At 56.8% G+C, this 19733-nt stretch overlaps 1 protein-coding gene across 3 annotated transcripts in view; it reads right to left on the bottom strand.

The window, feature by feature from the left end:
* The window catches only part of MRC2 (mannose receptor C-type 2), a 54706-nt gene that overhangs the window by 8025 nt on the left and 26948 nt on the right, over nt 1–19733 (bottom strand). For all 3 annotated transcript variants that reach the window (XM_067715334.1, XM_067715335.1, XM_067715336.1), the window contains exons 2-18: nt 13795–14196; nt 12913–13086; nt 12543–12707; nt 12265–12378; nt 11626–11772; nt 8768–8956; nt 8485–8639; nt 7257–7364; nt 5371–5486; nt 4363–4511; nt 3502–3719; nt 2656–2798; nt 1456–1558; nt 1050–1188; nt 902–937; nt 482–642; nt 327–394 (exon numbers count right to left, since the gene is read on the bottom strand). In XM_067715334.1, coding sequence (XP_067571435.1) covers nt 327–394; nt 482–642; nt 902–937; nt 1050–1188; nt 1456–1558; nt 2656–2798; nt 3502–3719; nt 4363–4511; nt 5371–5486; nt 7257–7364; nt 8485–8639; nt 8768–8956; nt 11626–11772; nt 12265–12378; nt 12543–12707; nt 12913–13086; nt 13795–14196 — 2587 coding nt within the window. The remainder of the gene's footprint in view (nt 1–326; nt 395–481; nt 643–901; nt 938–1049; nt 1189–1455; nt 1559–2655; nt 2799–3501; nt 3720–4362; nt 4512–5370; nt 5487–7256; nt 7365–8484; nt 8640–8767; nt 8957–11625; nt 11773–12264; nt 12379–12542; nt 12708–12912; nt 13087–13794; nt 14197–19733) is intronic.

Here is a 19733-nt window from a genome sequence, read left to right as displayed (position 1 = left end):
CCAGCATAATAATGAGCTGCCATTACTTAGCGCCCGATGACGTGCTGGATGCCATGCTAAGGATTCACATACCTCATTTCTAATTCTCACAATGATCCTACCAGGCAGGCCTCGTTTCATTCTCAGGTGAGACAACCGAGGCCCAGAAAGGTTAACTCACTTGCTCAAGGCCACATAGCCAGTGGAGGGCAGGGCTGGATTCAAATCCAAATCTGTCTGTCTCTATATGCTGTGCCGCCTGCCTACCTCCAGCCTGGGTTGAGGCTCGCCATACACGCAGGCGCCCCGCTGCCCATCCACACCCGCTGCCCCGCCAGGGCTCCCACCTGAAGCGCCCGTCGCTCTCTGAAGTATGCAGGCCGATCCACCAGTGCTGCTCTTGGCCCCGAGAAAACTAGGGGAAGCCGGGCAGGCCGGTGAGGGATGGCAGGCCCTTTCCCTGGCTCCCGGGCCTGCCCTCCCTGCTCGGTAGCCTGCCCACCTTCTGCAGGTTGTGCCCCAGGAAGTCCAGCTCCGCCTGGCTGTGCACGGAGACCAGCTCGGCCAGGAACCACGTGCATATGCGCTGCGCCTGCGCCCACGTGGAGTGGTGCTCGAAGAACTTATACTCCGCCTCCTGGAAACGCTGCCATTCCCGTCGGCCTGCGGGAGCGGAGGGGGCGTGGGGATGGAGGCCGGGCTGGGGCTGCCTGCCCGCCCCAGCCCAAGGAGGACAAGGCGGGTCCAGGGCAGCCTAGGCAGGCGGGCCTGCGAGCCCATCCGACCTGGGCCAGTAGGGTGCCCCCATCACCTTTCCCTCGGCTCAAGCCCTTAAGCCCCTTCGTTCTGTCCCGGCCAGGCCCTGCCCAGGAGATGACGCCCTTCCCCCCTCCGGGCCGCCGTGGGGAGCGGGGTGCCTCACCTTGCGGGCTGCCGTCAGGCTCCCGCACGTCCGCGCCTATGGGGACAACAGGGACAGAGACGCTGCAGGGAAAGGTGCCCCTCCCCTGGACCCCCGCCCCCTCCGCCCTTCGTCCCATGCCCGCTCCGCCAGCGCCGCCCCACCCAACCTCGAGGGATCTTGCAGATCCAGTCCAACTGCGTCTCGCACTGCATGGCTACCCACTGCAGGGAGGCCAGGTCGAGCACTGCACAGCCCCGGATGTCGTCATCGTCGTGCCGGCTCCGGTCGAAATTGTGGTAAGAGAACTGATGAGGTCGGAAGGGGAGAGGGGTTTCAGGCACCAGGCGGAGGCTGCACCCCCCCCCCCAGAACAGACCAACCAGAGACCTGGCATAAGCTAGGAACCCCCAACCTGGGCTAGACGGTCCCCACCCCCTTTCCTTTACCTGCCAGCTCCGGCCAGAGGCGCTGCCTCTACTAAACCTCGTGCACCTCCAAAAGACCACGCCCACATCCAAACCTCGCCCGCCCAGGCTCCGCCCACCTGCCCCGCCTCCTCCAGGCCCCCTCACCCCTAGTCCATCGCTCCAGCGCCAGCTATGCCCCGCTCCGGGGTCTCGACGGTTCAGGCCGATCCAGAACCAGTGCTGCTCGTGGATCTCGGGCTCTGACTCACTTTAGCACAACCCGGGGGTGAAGACAGAAGACATGGGGATGAGAGTTATAGGGGCCCCTTGCAGTTGTGACCTGGGCAGTCCCAAGGACCTGGGGCCTCTCGAACTGGGCTTCACACTCACCAGGCAAAACACTGTTGGGGCCACCCTTAAAAAGCTCTCCCCAGAGAGAACTGGGCTAGCTGGGCCAGGCGCCACGCTCGCTGCGGGCAGGTGGCCTGGCTCCCTTCCCTTGCTTTCCTTTGGGTGGGGTTTGCCCTGCCAGCAAGATTGCAGGCTTTCACTTTAGGCAGCCGATGGGGACGGTGAATAGACCTGGGGCCGTGGAATCAGATACACCTGGATTCCGGTCGTGGGTCACCCAGGGACCAGCTCTGTGACCTTGGGTAAAAAAACCCAACCTCTCTAACAGCCCGCAAGGAATAATGTGTACTTAGTAGGATTGAGAAGAGTCTTGAACGTGGATTAAATGTTTAGTGCAGTACCTGGTACATGGTGAGAAGCAACTGACACGAGCTATTATAATTACCAGTCAAATAATGTAATTGTGCTGTTTGCTGGGAGGAGATATCCCTGGAATGGAGAGTCAGGAAGCCTGGATCCATTTGGATTTTTCCCAAGGCTAAGGGACTGTAGGGCTGTATGTCCCAGGAACCCACAGGACAGAGACAGGGATCTGGAGGGACCCCGCGGGCAGATGCTCACTTTTGTAGCCTTTCTATTCCTGTCTCTCAAAAAAAGCTGTTTATTGAGAAAGTGTGGACTATTATGGGATGGTGTAGGGTTGCGGGAGGGGGCGCTCACTTGGATCAGCTCGGAGGTTCTGCCATGGAGAAGGAGGGATGGTGAGGGCGGTTACTTGTGTAAAAGTCTGTGAGTCTCAGGGGGTGTTGCTGGCTCTGGTGAGCAACCCAGGGTCTCCGACTCCAGGGAGACCAGGGTTACTTGAGGGGGGGTCAGGATGGGCCTGGCATTAGTAGCAGATGCACAGGTCATTCCAAGCCCTGGAACCGACCGCCCTGGGGTCGCCTTAACCCTGCCCAGCAAAAGCAAGAGCCCGACTCATGTGCATATGGGCCACCGCCCCAGGCTTAGTACCCGAAGATCTTGTTGAGCATATTGGCCACAAAATGTTCCTCCTCATAGCTGGCCAGGCTCAGCAGCTGGGCCCCCAACTCCTGGCAGGCCCTCTGGGCCTGGACCCAGCTCTTCTTGTCCTGCAGCCGCTCCGCGCTGAACACCTGCAGGAGCAGAGTCCAAGCTGTTCCCCAGCCCAGCTCCCCACGGGACACCTGCCCTCCCAGGACATGAGTGGGGAAGGGGGCTGGGGCCTCACTGGACAATCCTGCTCATCAGAGAGGGAGCCCCAGGGGAGGGGAACTGGCACAGCCATCTCCCAGAGATGGTCCCCCTAACCAGCGGGGCAATCAGGGCTCTTATCCCAGCAGAGCCACAATTTGCTGTGGGCAAGTCCCTTCCCCTCCCTGGACTTCAGCTTCTTCCTGTAATTAAAAGACCCTGGACTACCTCAGTGGCTCCCAAACCCAGCAGGGTTTAAAAACACAGATTACCAAGCCCCACTACAACCCACTTAATCCCAGTCTCCATGGTGACAGCCTGGAAGAGTTGTTTAACTCGGGCTCCCCAGGCAACTCTAAAGAGCGGCCAGCCTGGCCCCAACATTTGGGAACCTCCACAACCGATGGTCTCTGTGGTTTCTTCAACTCCTCAAATATTTATTGAGCACCTACTATGCACCAGGCCTCAGATGCCACTGACAAAAGGGTTTCAACAGAAAGTACCTCTGTCTGTTGTCTGTAAGTTTCTCCAGGGCCCGCCTGCCTGGATCATGGCTGGGTCCCACTGGGGCCACCCACCCTGCCAGGGGTGCTGCCTCTTTGCTCTTGTTTCTCTCCCCCGACCCCAGGCCAACAGGCTGCCTACCTTATAGCAGTGCCGGAGTTTGGGGTCTGAGCCCCAGCCCTGGGGGCAGGCGCCGGTGAGGCTGGGTGTGGGGTCTGGTCCAGGCAGCTCAGGCGTCACTGGCGTGCCCAGGCTCTGCCGGCAGATGTAGCGAGCCCGGAACGACGTGCAGTTCTTCACCTCCCACAGCCCCATGGCGCTGCCCGTGGCCAGGGCCACGCAGCCCCCACGGCTGTACCCTGGAGGAGGGAGAAGGGAGACCCACATGCTGAAGAGGACTCACCAGTCCTCCCTCACATCCCCGAGGGGCACCACCACGGCCCTCGCACTGGGAATCAGCTTAGCCATCTCTGCAGGGACATGCTCTGTGGAGTCGGGGCCCAGTGGGGAGGAAGGAAATGGGGGCAGAGGCCTAGCTCTATGTTTGCTCCTGTGAGACCTTAGGCAACTTGCTTAACCTCTCTGAGCCTGTTTCATCATCTGCCTCATCAGGTTCTTGAAAAGGTTAAAAAAGACGAATTTAAAACGGTAACAGCAATAGCGAGCACTTGTATGCTCACTACTCTAAGGGCTTTACGTGTATTAACCCATTCAAGCCTCACGTCAACCCTGTGAGGAAAGTACCATTATCCCCAATGGACAGATGAGGAAACTGAGGCTCAAAGATGCACAGCTAATAAACTGCACAATCAGGATCTGAGCCAGGCAGTTTGGCTCCAGAGCCTGTCCTCCTATAACCACATCACCACACTGTACGAATGATCTGTTTCCTATGAAGCCCTGGGTCTCGGTCGTGGCAGGGCTGGTCCACCGCGGCCTCCTGGCTTCACCAAGGAAAGTCCAAGGAGGGGGCTGAGCGGGCGCTGTGGAGGAGGGGCTCACCGGGCTGGTCCCGGTTCCAGTGGGTGTACATGACCTCATCCCCGCTGAGCCAGCGGAAGGAGCCGGTGAAGTTGAGGTCCTGCAGGGCCGTCCAGAAATACTCGCCGTCCCAGTTGTAGATGAGGCTGCTGACAAAGGCCTGCTCGAACCTGCGGGAGAGAGGCTGGTCGAGGCAGGGAGCTCGCCCCCCACCACTCCCTGGGCTACAGGCCAGATGCCCTGCTCCAGGAGCCTGGGTGCTGCACCCCATCAGAAACTTCCTCAGGGGGCTCCCTGGGTGGCGCAATAGTTAATAATCCGCCTGCCAACGCAGGGGACAAGGGTTCGCGCCCTGGTCGGGGAAGATCCCACATGCCGCAGAGCAACTCAGCCCGTGCGCTACAACTACGGAGCCTGCGTTCTACAGCCCGCGAGCCACAACTACTGAAGCCCGCGTGCCTAGAGCCCGTGCTCCGCAACAAGAGAAGCCACTGCAATGAGAAGCCCGCCCACCGCAACAAAGAGTAGCCCCTGCTCGCTGCAACTAGAGAAAACCCGTGCACAGCAACGAAGACCCAATGCAGCCAAAAATAAATAAAATAAAATAAATTAATTTTAAAAAATTAAGAAATGCTTTAAAAAAGAAACTTGCTCAGGGAAGTGGGGACCCTGCAGCTGACACACAGCCACCCAGGTCCCCTTCTACTGTCTTCACCTCCATGCCTTGCTGAGGAGAGGGATAATCAGACAGAGCCAAGGTCTCTTCGGGGCATCCAGCCCACACCTACGCCTGTTCCTGCCCCTGCCCAGGACCTGTCCCTGCCCCTGCCCCTGCCCAGGACCTGTCCCACGCTGGGGTCGCTTAATAAACAGGAGTCCTTCTGGTGACAATATTAGAAAAAGGCCCTGGAGCCTGTTGAAGCTCAAAGGACTCGAGTCCCTCTGCACTGGATGGCAGGATGCTGCCCGCTTTGGAGGAGGGACCACATTAGGCCAGGACATAGGGGAGGGCTGGTCCCTCTCCTGTACCTGTTGGTGATGGTGACCAGCTGAGAGCCGTGGTCGGTGCACAGGCGCCGGGCCTCACTGTAGGTCACCTGGTCCTCTCCCAGCCAGTAGCAGGATGGGCTGTGCCACGTCCAACCCTGGCTCAAGAGAGTGGGCAGAAAAGGGGTGTCTGGGGGGAGGACTCTCCTTTCTCACCCATAAATCCTGGGGTGCAGGTGCTATCAGTGGCACCACTGAATTTTCTGCAGGCTTGGGCACAGAACAGAGGGGACTGGTTTGACACCAGAGCCGGCTCTTCCTGTGCTGTGTTCTGCACCTTGTCACTCCACGCTCCCCTCCCTACCGTTACCCACAACTGCCAGGCCCGGGGTGTAAGCATGGCCCACGGGTGGCTGACTGGGAGACAGCCAGTCACCCGGCCTGTGGCCTGGCCACGAAAGATGAGTGGCCCACCGGGTTCCTCGCTTGGGTGTTTGAACCAAGAGACGCAGTGGGAAAACTGCCAGTTGGCTGGGAAACCAGAGCCAGAAAGCTGGGAGAGCTGCCAGGATGTGGAGGGGGCTGGGCAATCCTCGGGGGCCTGGAAAAGCTGGAGGACACGGAGGATGCGCCTGGCCCGCGAGCAGGCGGGACAGACCCTCGGCGAGGGGCAGCAAAGCTGCGGAAGAGAGACCACCCTCCTACACGGCTGGCTCGCTGCCCCCATCCCCATGAGGCCGGGGAGGCTTCACCCCCCCGACCCCTTGTCCCCTGGGCCACCCTGAGGGCCTCTCTGCTTTGCCTTGCAGGTGAGGACCTGAGGCTCAGAATTACGTGGCTTGATTTTGTACAGACAGTGCAGGCAGAGCCCAGACCGGAACCCACACCACAGAGGTTGTGTCTGTCCCTGCCACAGCCCTGTTCCTCCTAAGATGACACCAGGGGCCTGCCAGGGCATTTGCCTCCAGGAAGCCTTCAAGTGGGATCCCTGGGGGTGGGGGCTGGAGCTTGGGAGAGAGAGCGAGGCAGCCCCCAGGGCAGGAACCAGCGCAGAGGAGAAAGTGGCGTGCGTGTGTGTGTGTGTGTGTGTGTGTGTGTGTGTGTGTACGTGTGTGTACATGTGCATATGTGTATGTGTACATGTGCATGTATTTGTGTGTATACATACATACGTGTGCGTTATGTGTTTGTGTGTATGTGTATATTGTGCATGTCTACGTGCGTATGTGTGTACGTGAGCGTGGCCTCTGCAGATGGAGCCGCCAGGGGCCAAAACACAACCAAGTGGGCTTGAAGAGCAGCCTCCCCACGTGTGTCCACACTGCTCACACCCCTGCTCCTCTGGGGGCGGCGAGGGGTGGGGCGGGCGGGCGGCTGCCCGAGGAGGGAAACAGATCCATCACCCACCCTCACCCTCTTTCATAGCTCCGCCCCCCCCGACTGATTCATTCCCCCCATTCAGTCCTAATCCCTTCCCTCCCTGGGGCGAGAGCCCAGGGGCGGAGACACCGCATGGCCCCCGTTCCTCCTGAGGAGACAGACAAGCACACGCAATGCCAGCAAGTGAGGCGGGAAGATGGGGCCGGGGTGCACAGAGGGCCAGGGTCTCCCCAGCAGCCTCCACTCAGGGGATACTGAAGCAGACTGGGGGGCCCGCCCACCACCACCTCCGGGTTCTCCGTGGCTTTCCATGGAGGGGGGCTCAGGGCTAGGGGTGGCGGGGGAGCTCTGCTTCTTCCCAACAGCTTCTCCCCCCCACCCCACCTCATCCAACATCGCTCCTGGAACGGAGCAGGTTGGAGAGCGGAGGAGGGGGCATGCCGAGGAAGGGACGATGCCATGGGAGGCTGCGGGCTTCCACCTGCCCTCCTGCCCCTGGGAGCCCCTCTGGTTGGCCTCACCCGGGGCAGCTCCAGAAGCACCCTCACCTTCCGGCAGCCATGGTCCTCCTCAGCGGCCCCCTGGCTCAGCTGGCCTGCCTTCTTGCAGATGGATGGCAGGGACTGGTTACAGGGACTGTCATTCCAGCGACCTTCCTAGGGACACAGGGTAAGGGGGAGTCTCAATCTATCTCCTCCAAATCTCCCAAACCCCTTCAGTGAACCTGGTTTCCAGACCTGGCCGTGCCTCTGACTTGCTGTGTGATTCTGAGCAAGAAGCTTGACCTCTCTGTGCTCTAGGCTGGAAAATGGGGGAAGCAGGATTAGTGCTAGAAGCCTCACAGGGCTGATGAGAGCACACAGAGTTGATGCGCAAATGCCTCGAAACTTTGACAAGCACTGTCTAAATGGAAAAAGGTGCTCTCTTAAAATTACTTACAGCTCATTTCATAAACATGAAGGACAAGCTGGCTAAGACTGTTAGCAGGACAGACAAATGAGATTCCCAGGTTGGCAAGGCGTCCAGCCAGTACCTGCAGATCCAAGGCGAGCAGGGGCCGTATGCCCAGACCCTCACCTCAGCTGACGGAGCTGAAGAGGAACTTAGTCCTCGGCCCCTCCTAACTGCCTTAGCCCTCCTGTGTCCAGGGCACCCAGCCAGCAGTTTTTGTCTGTCTTGAGCTGCATCTGGAGGGCAGAGGTGTTAATATGTCCCAGCCCCCAGGAGAATGCCTGGCACATAGCAGATGCTCAATAAATAATTGTTCATAAATTTTTAAATAGCATCCTCTAAGCCAGACGTCTCCACAGTCGCTGGCACTGTTGGCTGTATCTCACGGCAGAATGTCCTGTCTCTGGAGTAAGTAGTCTGTCCCTACAGCTTTGTCCATTCTTTAAGGGCCAGACTTATCTCTGCTTGAAGCCCTGGATCAATTCCTTCATCCACCCACACTGTCTGAGCCAAAGCCATGGCAAACAGTCACAGCTCCATCATTTCTTGAGGGGGCAGGACCCTGGGCTGGGTAGGGCTGGCACCGAGCAGTCCTGCCTGCAGAGCACGTCCACATAATGTGAGTTCTGACGCCACCTGCAGGCGGGGAAGTGCAGCTGGCAAGAGACCAAGATCGCACCAGGCACCGTCCTAAGGCTTCACAAGAACTAACTCCTTTAATCCTCCCAGTGACCCTCTGAGGGTGGCACCATTAGAGTTCCCCTGACAGATGAGGAAACTGAGGCTAGGTCTGGGGGCCCCGTGACAGGGAGAGGGGGTTCTCACCGGCCCCCAGATGGTGACACAGTCCTCCAGGCTGTCCCGGAAGTTGTTGGGCTCAAAAGGATGCCAGTGGGTGAAGCTCACGAGGCTCCCGTCGGACCACTCAAAATTCATCTGCAGTTTCAGATCGTTGAGACCGATCCACAGCTCCTCCACCTCTGGGGTGCGGCCGGGGAGAGGGGAGAGGGGACACGGGGAGGTCAGCCTCCGGCACCGGCAGGGGAGGGAGGGACGGTCCCTGGGCCTCCGGGCGGATGGGACGGGCGTGGGGGACGCGGCCCCTCACCCTGCTTGATCTGCTTGGTGATGAACTCCAGCTCGGCCACGCTGTGGATGCTGAGCAGGTCGCCCCCGCCCCGCAGACACATCTTCTTGGACTCCTGCCAGCTGCGCTTCTCAGCCTGCAGGCGGTAGCAGTGGCCCTGGAAGGGCTGCCAGCTGGGCTCGCACTCCACCTTCACGTTGGCCCACACGTCTGCGGACACCAGAGAGGCCGCTGCTCAGGGACCGAGCTGCCCAGCCCGGGAACCGACCCACTGGGTGTCAACACAGGCAGGGGCCTGGAAGTCACCTCCTCCCCAAACCTGTCACAGATCCGCCCTTCCCACGAGGACAGGTCTGAATACCGAATGATGCTGGAAAGACAAAACTCCCAGGGTGGCTGAAGCCCCGGGAGGTGGTGGCAGATTCCACCCAAGACAGGACGGCCCCCCCAAGCTGGGGCTCTCACGGAGAGATAGATGGGGATTCGGGACAGACCAGCCCCAGGAGCCTCAGTTTCCTCCTCTGTAAATGGGGTTTCCTGCTGTAAGATTACAACTTAGCGCGTGTCCACCTCACTTAATAAATGACACAGCCGTCACTGTCTCAAAGAGCATCTACGGAGTGTGGCTCCATTAATCCGGGATGAAGGGGGTGGGGACACGGGGCCTCCCAGGTCAGCCGCTCGTGAACTCACCGCTGCCTGACGGGCGTCCCCTGGCTGGGATTTTTACTCTTGATCCTCCCCCCACCCCCACCCCCAGCTCCTCTCCCTGAACCCTAGGGCTGAGAAACCAACCGGCCTTAGGCCCTTCCTCACTCCCATTTCCATGCATTTCAAGATCGCCCTCTAGGGATCAGGGTCCGCAGGCACCTGATGCAAACAAGCTCTCACTTGGGTCTTGGCAAGAGAAAACAAGACTTTACCAAACCACCCACAACATCAGTCTTGGACAGGATTCTGCTGGCTGGGCAAGAAAGCATGTACCCACTTGAAGCATCGCCCCACTGGGATCCACTCCATCCTGGGAGATGCTCCAGGGTCCAGCCATACTGTCTCTTGGAGACCTGGCAGAGTGGGGAAGGGCTGAGGGCCTGAGCAGCCTCCCTCCTTGGGATAGGATCAAGACCTATCGATCATCTCTTGTCAGCCGCTGAGCTAAGACCCAAGGCTGCCTCCTTGGACACGAGAGTTTAGTGGGTGTGCAGACCCAAGGGCTGTAGGAAGAAGGGAGTTTAGGAAATGAGGACGCTTTGGGGGCATGACGGCGCCTGCCTCTAAAATGACAGGCTTTGAGTCCCGGGAGGCAGAACCACCCAAGAAACTGCTTAGAAAATACACCTCGTGCAGAGAGATGTGGGCCAGGATGAAAGAGGAAATCCACGGCTAGAGACATACCTGCAGGTCCGTGAGGCCCCAGAGGAGAACCCCCCACAGCAGCCACTCTGGGCAGATCCAGGGGACAGAGGACTTGGTGAGGGGCCAGTCCCGATGGGGGCCACAGAGAGGCCTGCCCACACTGGCCCTGTGGCCCTCCTTTCAGAAAGGGAAGCCCTGGAACTGGTGCCTGCCCCAGGCTCCCCCTGAGCTGGAGGTGAGGCGCCCTAGATGTGGGTGCCAATGTTTGAAGCCTTTGCTCCTGACCCCCGAGGGGGTGAGGACAGACAGTGGTGGCTAGTGACCCTGAATCAGCCTTTGGCAACACTTCAATGGTCAGAAGCAGAAGTTTTGCTCTGTAAGCTCTTACTTTCTGTTTTGTGGATTTTTTTCTGGTTTTGCTGTATTTTCCGTGTACAAATCCCGTCTTCACCCCATGGCTACTGGACTCCTGCAGTAGCCCCTCCAACCTAAGGAGACGCTCCTTTAAGCCAGGCCAGGTCTCCAGCCTTAAAGCAACCCTGCAATGGGGTTGAGTTTATCCTCAATTTGCACCTCTGAGACTAAGCTGCGGACCCAAGGCCACACCCCAAAGCGGGTGCCGGCCTCTAGAGCTATCTCGGTGAATCACAAATGTGGACCAGACACTCCCTGCCTTAAAAGTCTGCAAAGGCTCCCACAGCCTACCCGGCCCCACCCAGATTTCACCCAGAAGCCAAGATCCTTCAGGAACTGGCTGCAACCTGCCTTTCTGAACCGTCTTGTTCCCCTGCCCTCTAATCCAGTACTTTTCAAACTGTACCTGCACATGAATCGCCTAAGCATCTTGGGAAATGCAGGTTCGAATTCAATTAATTGGTGGGGGGGGCACCTGAGATTCTACATTTATAACAAGCATTTATAACATCACCTGGGAAGGTGACGCTGTGCTGCTGGGCGGCGGACCACACTTTAAGTGGTTAGCGCCTATACTCTAACCCTTAGTTAGGGAGCAATACTCCCCGTCCTTAAAGCTGCCGTGAACTTCCAGGCCACCGTGCCTTTGCACCTGCAGTCCCCTCTGCCAGGAATGCCCTTCCCTCACACCTCTTTATGCCTTTTTAAACTTACGCTCAACTTGAAAGGCCCAAATCCAATGTCACTTCCAGGAAACCTTCCTTAAGTCTCTGGAGCTTAATCAATTTCTTCTCTAGGCCCCTCTGATATTTATTATACATGTGTTTTATAATAGCACATAACTCAGGATATTCCAATTGAATGTTGAGTTGTCTGTCACCTCCAGCAGGCTGTGACCACCACGAGGACACGGTGAGTCCCGAGGCATTGAACACTGTGCTCAACGAACGTTCCCGGAACGAATTAATGGCACATTTCAGTTTGTTCAGACTTCAGCTGAACCATTAAAAAGAATAGCGAGGATCAGAGACCCCAGTGCTGGGAGGCTGAGCCGCCGGCGGCTGCGGCCCTGACGAGCCCCACCCACGCCCCGCGGCTGCCAGGCTCACCGGGAGGCGGGGGCTCGGCGGCCGTGGCATTGGGCTTCTTCTTGCAGACGTAGGGCAGCGCGATGCTGCAGTCGCGGTTCTGCCAGCCGCCCGACGACTCCGTGCGGATCACTCCGCAATTCTCCTCGCTCGGGTTGTCCGGCTGATCTGTGGGGAGGGCAGGGCGCCAGCGCCCCAGGCAAGAGAAACTCACCCCCTGGCCCGGGAGCCCTACCCCGAACCTCGTGCTCCCTCGGGAGACCTGAGCCCGCTCAGATGCCCAGCGCCCCGCTTCGGCCCTCCTGCTGCCTAACCTGGGCCCACGTGGTCCTGGTGCCTCTGCGCGGCAACCCGTTCCAGCCCCGCCCGCCCTGGCCAGGCTGCTGGCGCGCTCGGTGCCCCGGTGCCCGCGGCTGAAGGGGTGCGTGGAGAATAAGATCCAGTCCCCTCCCAGGCCCTGTGTCCCGAGGAAGGGGCATCGGTTCCTAATTCGGACAACACACGCCATGGACCAGTGGCGCCCGGTCCAGAAGGCAGTGGAAATCTGCCCCCACCCTCACTGCTCTCCTGGAGCAGGGTACCAGCGAAGGAGTAAATAAGAGACCAAGTGCCTGTGCGGAGGTCCCCTGGCCTCCCTGCGCCCCAAACCCCGCGCCTCACCACTCTCCCAGTTGAGGTACTTGAGAGGCGAGTTGTCCGACCACTGCCAGCCTCCGCTGGTGTCCAGGTCGTTAAGGCCAATCCACAGTGTGGAGCTATAGCCAGTGAGCAGCCCTGACAGCAAGACAGCGACAGTGAGGAAGGGGTCGCCCCATCCCTGGCCCTCCACCCTCTGCCCCACCACCGGCATCCTTACCCCCACCAGCAGAAAGGCCTCAGGGCCCTCCAAAGGCAGGGCAGGTCTCAGGCGCCTGCCCCCCGCCCCGCCCCAGCCTCACCATTGATGTAGGTCTGCTCGTGGATCTCCGTGATGCTCAGCAGATCCGCCCCCTGTTGCTCACAGCTGGCCCAGGCCTCCCTCCAGGACAGCGTGGACTGGAAGTTAAACTGATAGCAGCTGTCCGTCAGCTGGTCCTTGTCCCAGAAGGTCTCACAGTCGTTACCTGCCACCACGATAGCCGAGTGTGGGTCCCTCCCCAGCCCTGTCCTGCAGGGCCCACAGGGGGTCCCTCCAGGAGTGCAGTGACTCCACACAGGCTGCCCTGTGCTGCGAGGAGAGGCCACTTCCCACTCTGCCCCGCAAGTTCCGCCACCCGCTCGCGTCCCCCAGGGCCAGCCTCCCGCCAGCCCCGCCCGCTCCACTCTCACTCTTGATGGGGCAGAAGCCCCAGCGCTCGTCCTTGCCGTAGTCCTGGGTGGTGGCGCACCACAGGTGCCCGTCCTCGCGGCCTGTGCTGGTGCAGCCGTGGAACCACTGGTTGTCATACTTGAAGGGGATGGTGCATGGCTTCCCGTGGGAGTTGCCCTGGATGGTGTAGACCTCTGCAGGAAAGGGGAGCCAAGACCTTGGCATCTGGACCCCAGAGGCTGCCTATCCCTCAGACAAAAACCCCCTATAACCCTGGGAGCCGGGGTGGGCAGGGGTCAGCAGAGAGTGGGAGGGGCAGTGGCACCAGACTGTGGCTTTAACGCTCCCTCTGCCGTCAGGTCAGCCCAGGAGCCTGGGAGAGGGCCTACTGCTCATCCCATAGGGCTGGGAAGGGGGCCCCGCAGTGCCCCTTAATGCCTGTCCAAAATCCAGCTGGCCCTCACGCCAAATTCTATCTTGGAACTCCCAGGAAAGGACCCTTAGGATGAAGCTGCCCACCAGGAAAGGCCCCTCTCACTGGGTGACTCTGGTTCCTGTTCACCCCTGCAAAATGGGGATCAAGACCCCTGTGGAGGATTACCCTGGGGTCTCCCCTGAAGAGTGGGCCTGGGGGAAGGGATTTCTCATTTGATTTTACGTTATACGCTGTTGTACTGTCTGAGGTCTTTACAAGAGTGTATTAACTTCGTGATTTTTAAAAAAGCAAATTATATGCTTTGAAGTCCATTTTCTTAATTATTCCAAAATGCTTCCCATTGCAATGAAAGAGGTGCCTGCCAGAGGTCTGCGGAGGCCAAGGTTTTGTCACCCCAGCATCTGCCCTTGTGGCTTTAGGCCCCGGACACGAGGACCCCAGCCCTGCCCTGCCAGCAGCCTCTCACCATAGTAGGGCCGAGCACACAGATCCTCATCGCTGCCATAGATGCGCCACTGGCCGCTGCGGGTCTGGTCGCCACGCTCAGGGGTGCCAGCCTTGGACGTGTTGCTGGAACGGCCCCCCAGGAGCAGGGACAGCTGGTCACCCAGTGTGCGACAGTGCCAGCGAAGATTCAGTGCCTCCCGGTCACACTCGTACATGCCCAGGGAGGCGGTGGTGTTGGTGCCCGGCCAGCCTGTGCCCAGGCACTGCATGGTGCCCAGGTTGAAGAGCCGGTTTCGGGAGACCCACTTCCAGCGCTGGGCAGGAAGGCTGGCATTGCAGGCTGGGGAGACTCGGACTTGCCCACCTTGGGTCTCCAGGCAGCCCTGCAGTCCATGGCTGAAGATGAGGAAGACGTTGGGTTCTGGAAGGGAAGGCAGGACACGAGGCCATCACAGGGGTCTCCTGGCAGCCCCTGACGGCCAGGCCGCCTGCGGACACTGACCATGATCCTGGTGCTGGGCTGTGAGCCTTCTCTCATATGATAAATCACTCAGTCTTCACTACTGGCCCTTTGGGTGTTGGCAAGAGGCACTGCTGTCCCCCTGTGCCCAGTCAAGGCAGAGCCTAGGCGACCAGCCTCTGTTCTAGCCCCATGCCACCTGAAGGTAGGACTCAGCCTTCCGTCCCACCCCCCTAAAGCAAACCCAACCCCATATGGCAAGTTGGGAACTGTTGACTTTTCTGAAGATCTTATGAGGACGGTGAAGGTGTTCACATCACACACCACGCTGCAACCTTTATCCCAACCTCTGTTACGTAGCGCTGTTTTTCCGCCAGAGTTCTCCAGCCTGGAGTCGTTTTGTCTCACTCTCCCCTCCTGCTCCTCAGATGCAGCGGCTCCATCTTCTCCTCTCATTTAGAATCTTCCCAAACCACTCACCACACCCGCCCCCAGCAAAACCCAACCATTCATGTCCCATAACCATCTCACTGCTTAGATTTTAGACAGAGCTTAGCTCTCTGGCTTCCCCAATCCTGCATCTTCTCACCCATCACCTCACTGAGCAGACACTCTATGAAAGACATTGAAATCCAACCTGCCCCCTGCACACCTACTTCACAGATGAAGAAATCAAGATTTAAATTTAGAGGAGGCAGATCAGTGGTTGCCTGGGGCTGGGTTGGGGTGATGGGAATGGGGAGTGACTGGGGAAAGGCACAGCGTTTCTTTGGGGGGTGATGAAAATGTGCTAAAATTAATTGTCATGACAGTTGCACAATTCTGTGAACATACTAAAACCCCATTAAAGGCACATTTTAAATGGGTGAGTTTTACAATATGTGAATTGTATCTCAAAAGCTGTGATTACACCTTAAAGTGTTTGAGAGAGAGAAAGGGAGAGAGAAAGGACGAAACTGACGTGAGTTTGAGCTGTGAAGCGACCCACTCATGGTACCAAACAGCCAGTAAGCGAACCCAGGTCTCTGTGACACCCAGGTTTCACCACCTCCTTCTTGTTCCTTAGCTGCCACTTAGTACACGACACACACATGCAGCACATCTCAGTCTCCAGAGCACGTCTGCATCCACTGGCCCTTCAGGATTATTTTCATGCCTTGAAAGCATGAGTCTGACTGCTAGGGTTCAAATCTCTGCTCTGCCACTCAATGTGGGAGTTGGGCACGCGGCTCGGTTTCCTCGTCGTGAGACTACTGTCAACGTTAAATGAGATAAGACATGTAAAGTGTTTGGAACAGGGCCTAGCACACAGTAAGAGCACCATAAATGTTGATGATGATGATGATTCCGTATTATAGGCAAAGTATTTGACTAGGGGTAGTAGAGCAATTTGACCAGAGTCACAAGGCTGAAATTTGGCCCCAGTCTTCTGAGTCCAAGCCCCAGACCTTTCTGTTCCACCATGCTGGCCTTGGCCTTCCTCTGTAAGTCATTCTTCATGGCCAGGCAGCATGATCTTTTAAAGATGTAAATAAGTTGTAAAAAAAATTTTTTTAAATAATATTGGAGTGTTGAAGGTCATAAAGAAAACAGCGATAACTTCAATAACATAATAAGTTTTACATGGCATGAAAAATGCCATAAAAAATCAAAATTCAAGTGACAAAAATATGTGTAACTTACTAGAGGCAAATAGTTTATTGCCTAAAATGAAAAGAGCTTTTATAAAAAATACAATAAATTATGAGTAAAATGGCACCAAGATAGTAGAAAATGAATAAAAGATATGTATACACAGCTAAAAAAAAAAGAAGAAATGCAATTGGTTCTTAAATATTTGAAATGACAGCCTCTCTCACAGTAAAAGAAAAGCAATATAAGTCAGATTAGTCTCTCTCCTGCCTTCAAAGGCAATTCATCATTCTGCAAATAAAATTCATACTACTTACTCTGAGCCACGAGACCCTACATGTTCTGGTCCTGCCTACCAGTCTGATCTCATATGATACTACTGTCCCTTGCTCAGGTCAAGGACCTCCTGGCCCCTTCTTGAACAGGCCTCTTTCCTGCCTCAGGGCCTTTGCACTGCTCCCTCTGCCTGGCATTTCACATTTCAAAAAAAGTCACATCTTTAGAGAGGCCCTCCCTGATCTCCCAATCTAAAGTGGTAACCACAGTTATTCTCTAGCATAATTCTCTTCACAGCATTTATTGTTATCTGGTATTTTTTCCAACATCCGGGTTATCTGTGAGTCTGGGCCTACTGACTATTTTTTCTGTTGATTATGCGTCACTTTCTCCTGCTGCCTGCCATGTCTAGTAATTTTTATTACATACTGGATATAGTGGATAATGTTACGAGGAGTCTGGAGTTTTTTTTGGCATATTGGACTTGTAGATGACATGTTACAGGGAGTCTGGACTTTTTATCTTCGTAAAAAGAATGCTGAGTTTTGTTGTGGCAGGCAGTTAAGTCACTGGTGGATCATCTCGATCCCGGAGAAGCTTTGGGTTTACGTTTTGCTAGGGTGGGGTTGTTTGCGTTTTTCTGTTCAGTCTTAAGGTGTGGCCCTTAGCCTTGGGTTTAATCACAGATGAGGCCTTCTAGAGTTTTCAAAGAAAACCTTAGGCAATTACTCAGCTCCTCTAACTTGGTGGAACTTGAATTCCAAACTCTTGTTTCCTCGGCACCAGGCAGCAACTGCAATCTCCTCCTCCAGCTGCTGTTTCTCGCTGGGCTCCTTAAAGCTTCGCTCTGCCCACGCACAGTTTACAAGCGGCCAAGGATTTGAGGAGAACTTGTAGGAGGACATCTCCTGCCTTTCCAGGATTTTCCCTCTTGATTTTTAGCTCTTCTGGTAGCCCCACACTCTGACCGGTAAAGATGTTTGAGCTCCCCAGCCTGGGCAGGGCTCTCAGGAGGAACAGCTGCTGAAGTGAACCGCTCGCTCAGCAGCCTCTTCTCTTTCAAGGACTGTTTCCTCCCCAGCCTCTGTCTGGTTTTGATTGCTCTCAAACCACTGTATTTTATATTTTGTCCTTAGTCGATAAGGACTCTTGGCCAGAGAATTAGACTAATACAAGCTAACCTGCCATTTCCAGAACCAGAGCTCATGATCTGACGTGGTTTTGTTTATTTTCTGTCTCCCCTCTTGTTCAGAAGCTTCCAAGGACTTCATCTTCACACTATATTCCCCAGTACCTATAACTCTGCCCAACATACGGTAATACTTAATATAATAACGAATGAATGAATGAATTTCATGCCTAAATAACAATCACAACCAACCCGTCTAACTTTCTGCTCCTTGTCCCGGCTGCCAAATTCATTTTCCTAAAACAGAGCGCCCACATCTCCTGTCGCCGCGTGTTTGAAACTCCACAGTGGGAAGGCCAGTGGGGAGGGACACTGGTCACTCTATTCTCTGACAACACCAGGATGGGGGTCCTCTCGGGGCAAGACACGGGTGACTTCCTAAAAGACCAACGAGGGCGACTGCCACAGCTAATCCTCCCCCGCTGCCCTCACCCCAACCCTCCCTTCCGGCCCCCCTCCAGGAACCATAAACTGGCCGAGGACTTGATCCAGGCCTGTCTGAGCCTTTGATTGGATCGGGCATTTGATTCTCAGAAACTCCACTCCAGCGAGGAGAGTCAGTAATAACAGAAAGTGGCCCTTGGCAGGCGGCAGGGAGAGGGCGTGGGACCGGAAAAGGGAGAAAGTAGTGCTTGCTTTTATAGGCGCTCTTGGAGATGGGTGGGGCTGGACATGCAGCTCAGAACGTCACAGGAGCCCACGGCAGCCCAGGGGGACAGTAGCTCCCCCTCCTCCCTGACCAGAAAACCCACGCATGGTCTACATCAAATCGTAACAAATGGCAAATGCAGGGTCTGAAAGAGGCCCGTGGGGTCGGGAGACGCCACCTTCTCACCTCTCGGCAGATGAGGAAACTGAGGCCCAGAGGGCAAGAGAGCAGGACGCCCAATCGCAGTACCTTTCAAGGCCTCCGTTTCCTCCTCTGTCACGTGGATCACTGCGCAAGTCCCCTCCTCACTCAGCTGTCCTATGTTCTGGGTTCAAATCCACATATCTACCTGGAGCGCCCGCTATGTGCACGGTATGTCCCAGGCAACGCGGGGAACACGAGGAAACACACAGCGCCATCCTAGTTAGAGGACAGTGGGTTTGGACGCAGCAGGACATGAGGGCAAACGAGCCCTTCAAGTCCAGGTGTCTGGGGGTGGCGGAGAGAGCTGAGTCTTCAGAGTCTGAAGTCACTGAGGATCCGCAGGGGGCAGAAGGTGAGGAATGCGGGTCACAGAAGTGCCTTGGCGGCAGCGGCGGCAGCAAATGAGAAAAGGATAAGGAACTTGGGAGCGGCGGGGAGGCTGAGGCCAATTCTCAGCGGTGGAACCCAGGGGCTTTGCTGAGCAGGGGGCTGCGGGACTCTAGGGAGAGCATTTTCCGCTCAGGGTCGAGGGGCGGGAGGAAGGAAGCTGTTTCTCCAGGGGCCAATGGAAGCAGAGATGAAGCCCAGCCTTGGCCGAGCCGGAAACGCTCAGGCGAGAGGGAAGGGCACCAGGCATTTTGAGAACTGCCCCTGTGTGCTTTGCATGCACGGTCTCCGCGGGCACACGGGAAGCGGCAGAGGGAGCTCAAAGCGCGGAGGCCTGATGCCCCCCACCTCCCAAGAAGGTCCCCTCCAGCCTCACCCAGCCCCCTAGCCTCGCTCCACTCACTTGGGGAGCCTCAGGTGGCAATGCAGGGAGTGGGAGTGGCCCCCACTAGGACCTCGGTAGGGTCCTCAGCAAGGACAAAGATGACCCCTTGTATCTGGATGGCAACCACACCGACACCACACCACCAGGCACCCAGTTGTGGGCCACGGTGCACTTGTTCAGGGAGTGAATGAATGAATGAGGCCAGGGAGGGAACTGTGCATCGAAAACCAACTGCACGTCATTCATTCATTTGTTCAACAAATATTCCCTGAGATTCTCACAGGTGGCAGGCAGGGTGCCAGGCACAGAGGGTGTGAGGATGAGCTACCCAGATACAACCCAGCCCCTGTCACCATACGGGCTGGCGGGAGCCAGGCTCTGCGTGGAACATACGGAGACGATAACGGAATCCCTGACCTCGTGGAGCTGCCCGTAGTCTCTGGTCTTTGTTTTTGTCTACCTAGCAAACTTCCCACCCTCTTCCCCTTATTATTTATCAAGTATTTTTCCTGCATCTCTAGCTATGTGAGTGGGCACGAGGCTCACTACTGGCCAATAATCATGTCCATCCCCCTGGCTACAGTGATTGGCACTTAAACAGGGCTGATCAGAGTCCTCTCCTGGAGCCCTGACGTCTCCTCTCTCTGTTCACGTGGCTAAACTGGGGCTGCCAACGGCCATGTTTCCTAGCATGAGGAAAAGATCTTTCTGTTGTAAGCAAGGAAGGAGATAATATGGAAAGAGACGCAGAGCTGAGAGATGGAAGGAGAGGAAGT

The sequence above is a fragment of the Pseudorca crassidens genome, chromosome 19 (genome assembly GCF_039906515.1).
Source record: "Pseudorca crassidens isolate mPseCra1 chromosome 19, mPseCra1.hap1, whole genome shotgun sequence".
Taxonomy (NCBI): Eukaryota; Metazoa; Chordata; class Mammalia; order Artiodactyla; family Delphinidae; genus Pseudorca; species Pseudorca crassidens.
The sequence above is the reverse complement of the archived record's forward strand: the minus strand, read 5'-3'. Positions and strand labels throughout refer to the sequence as shown.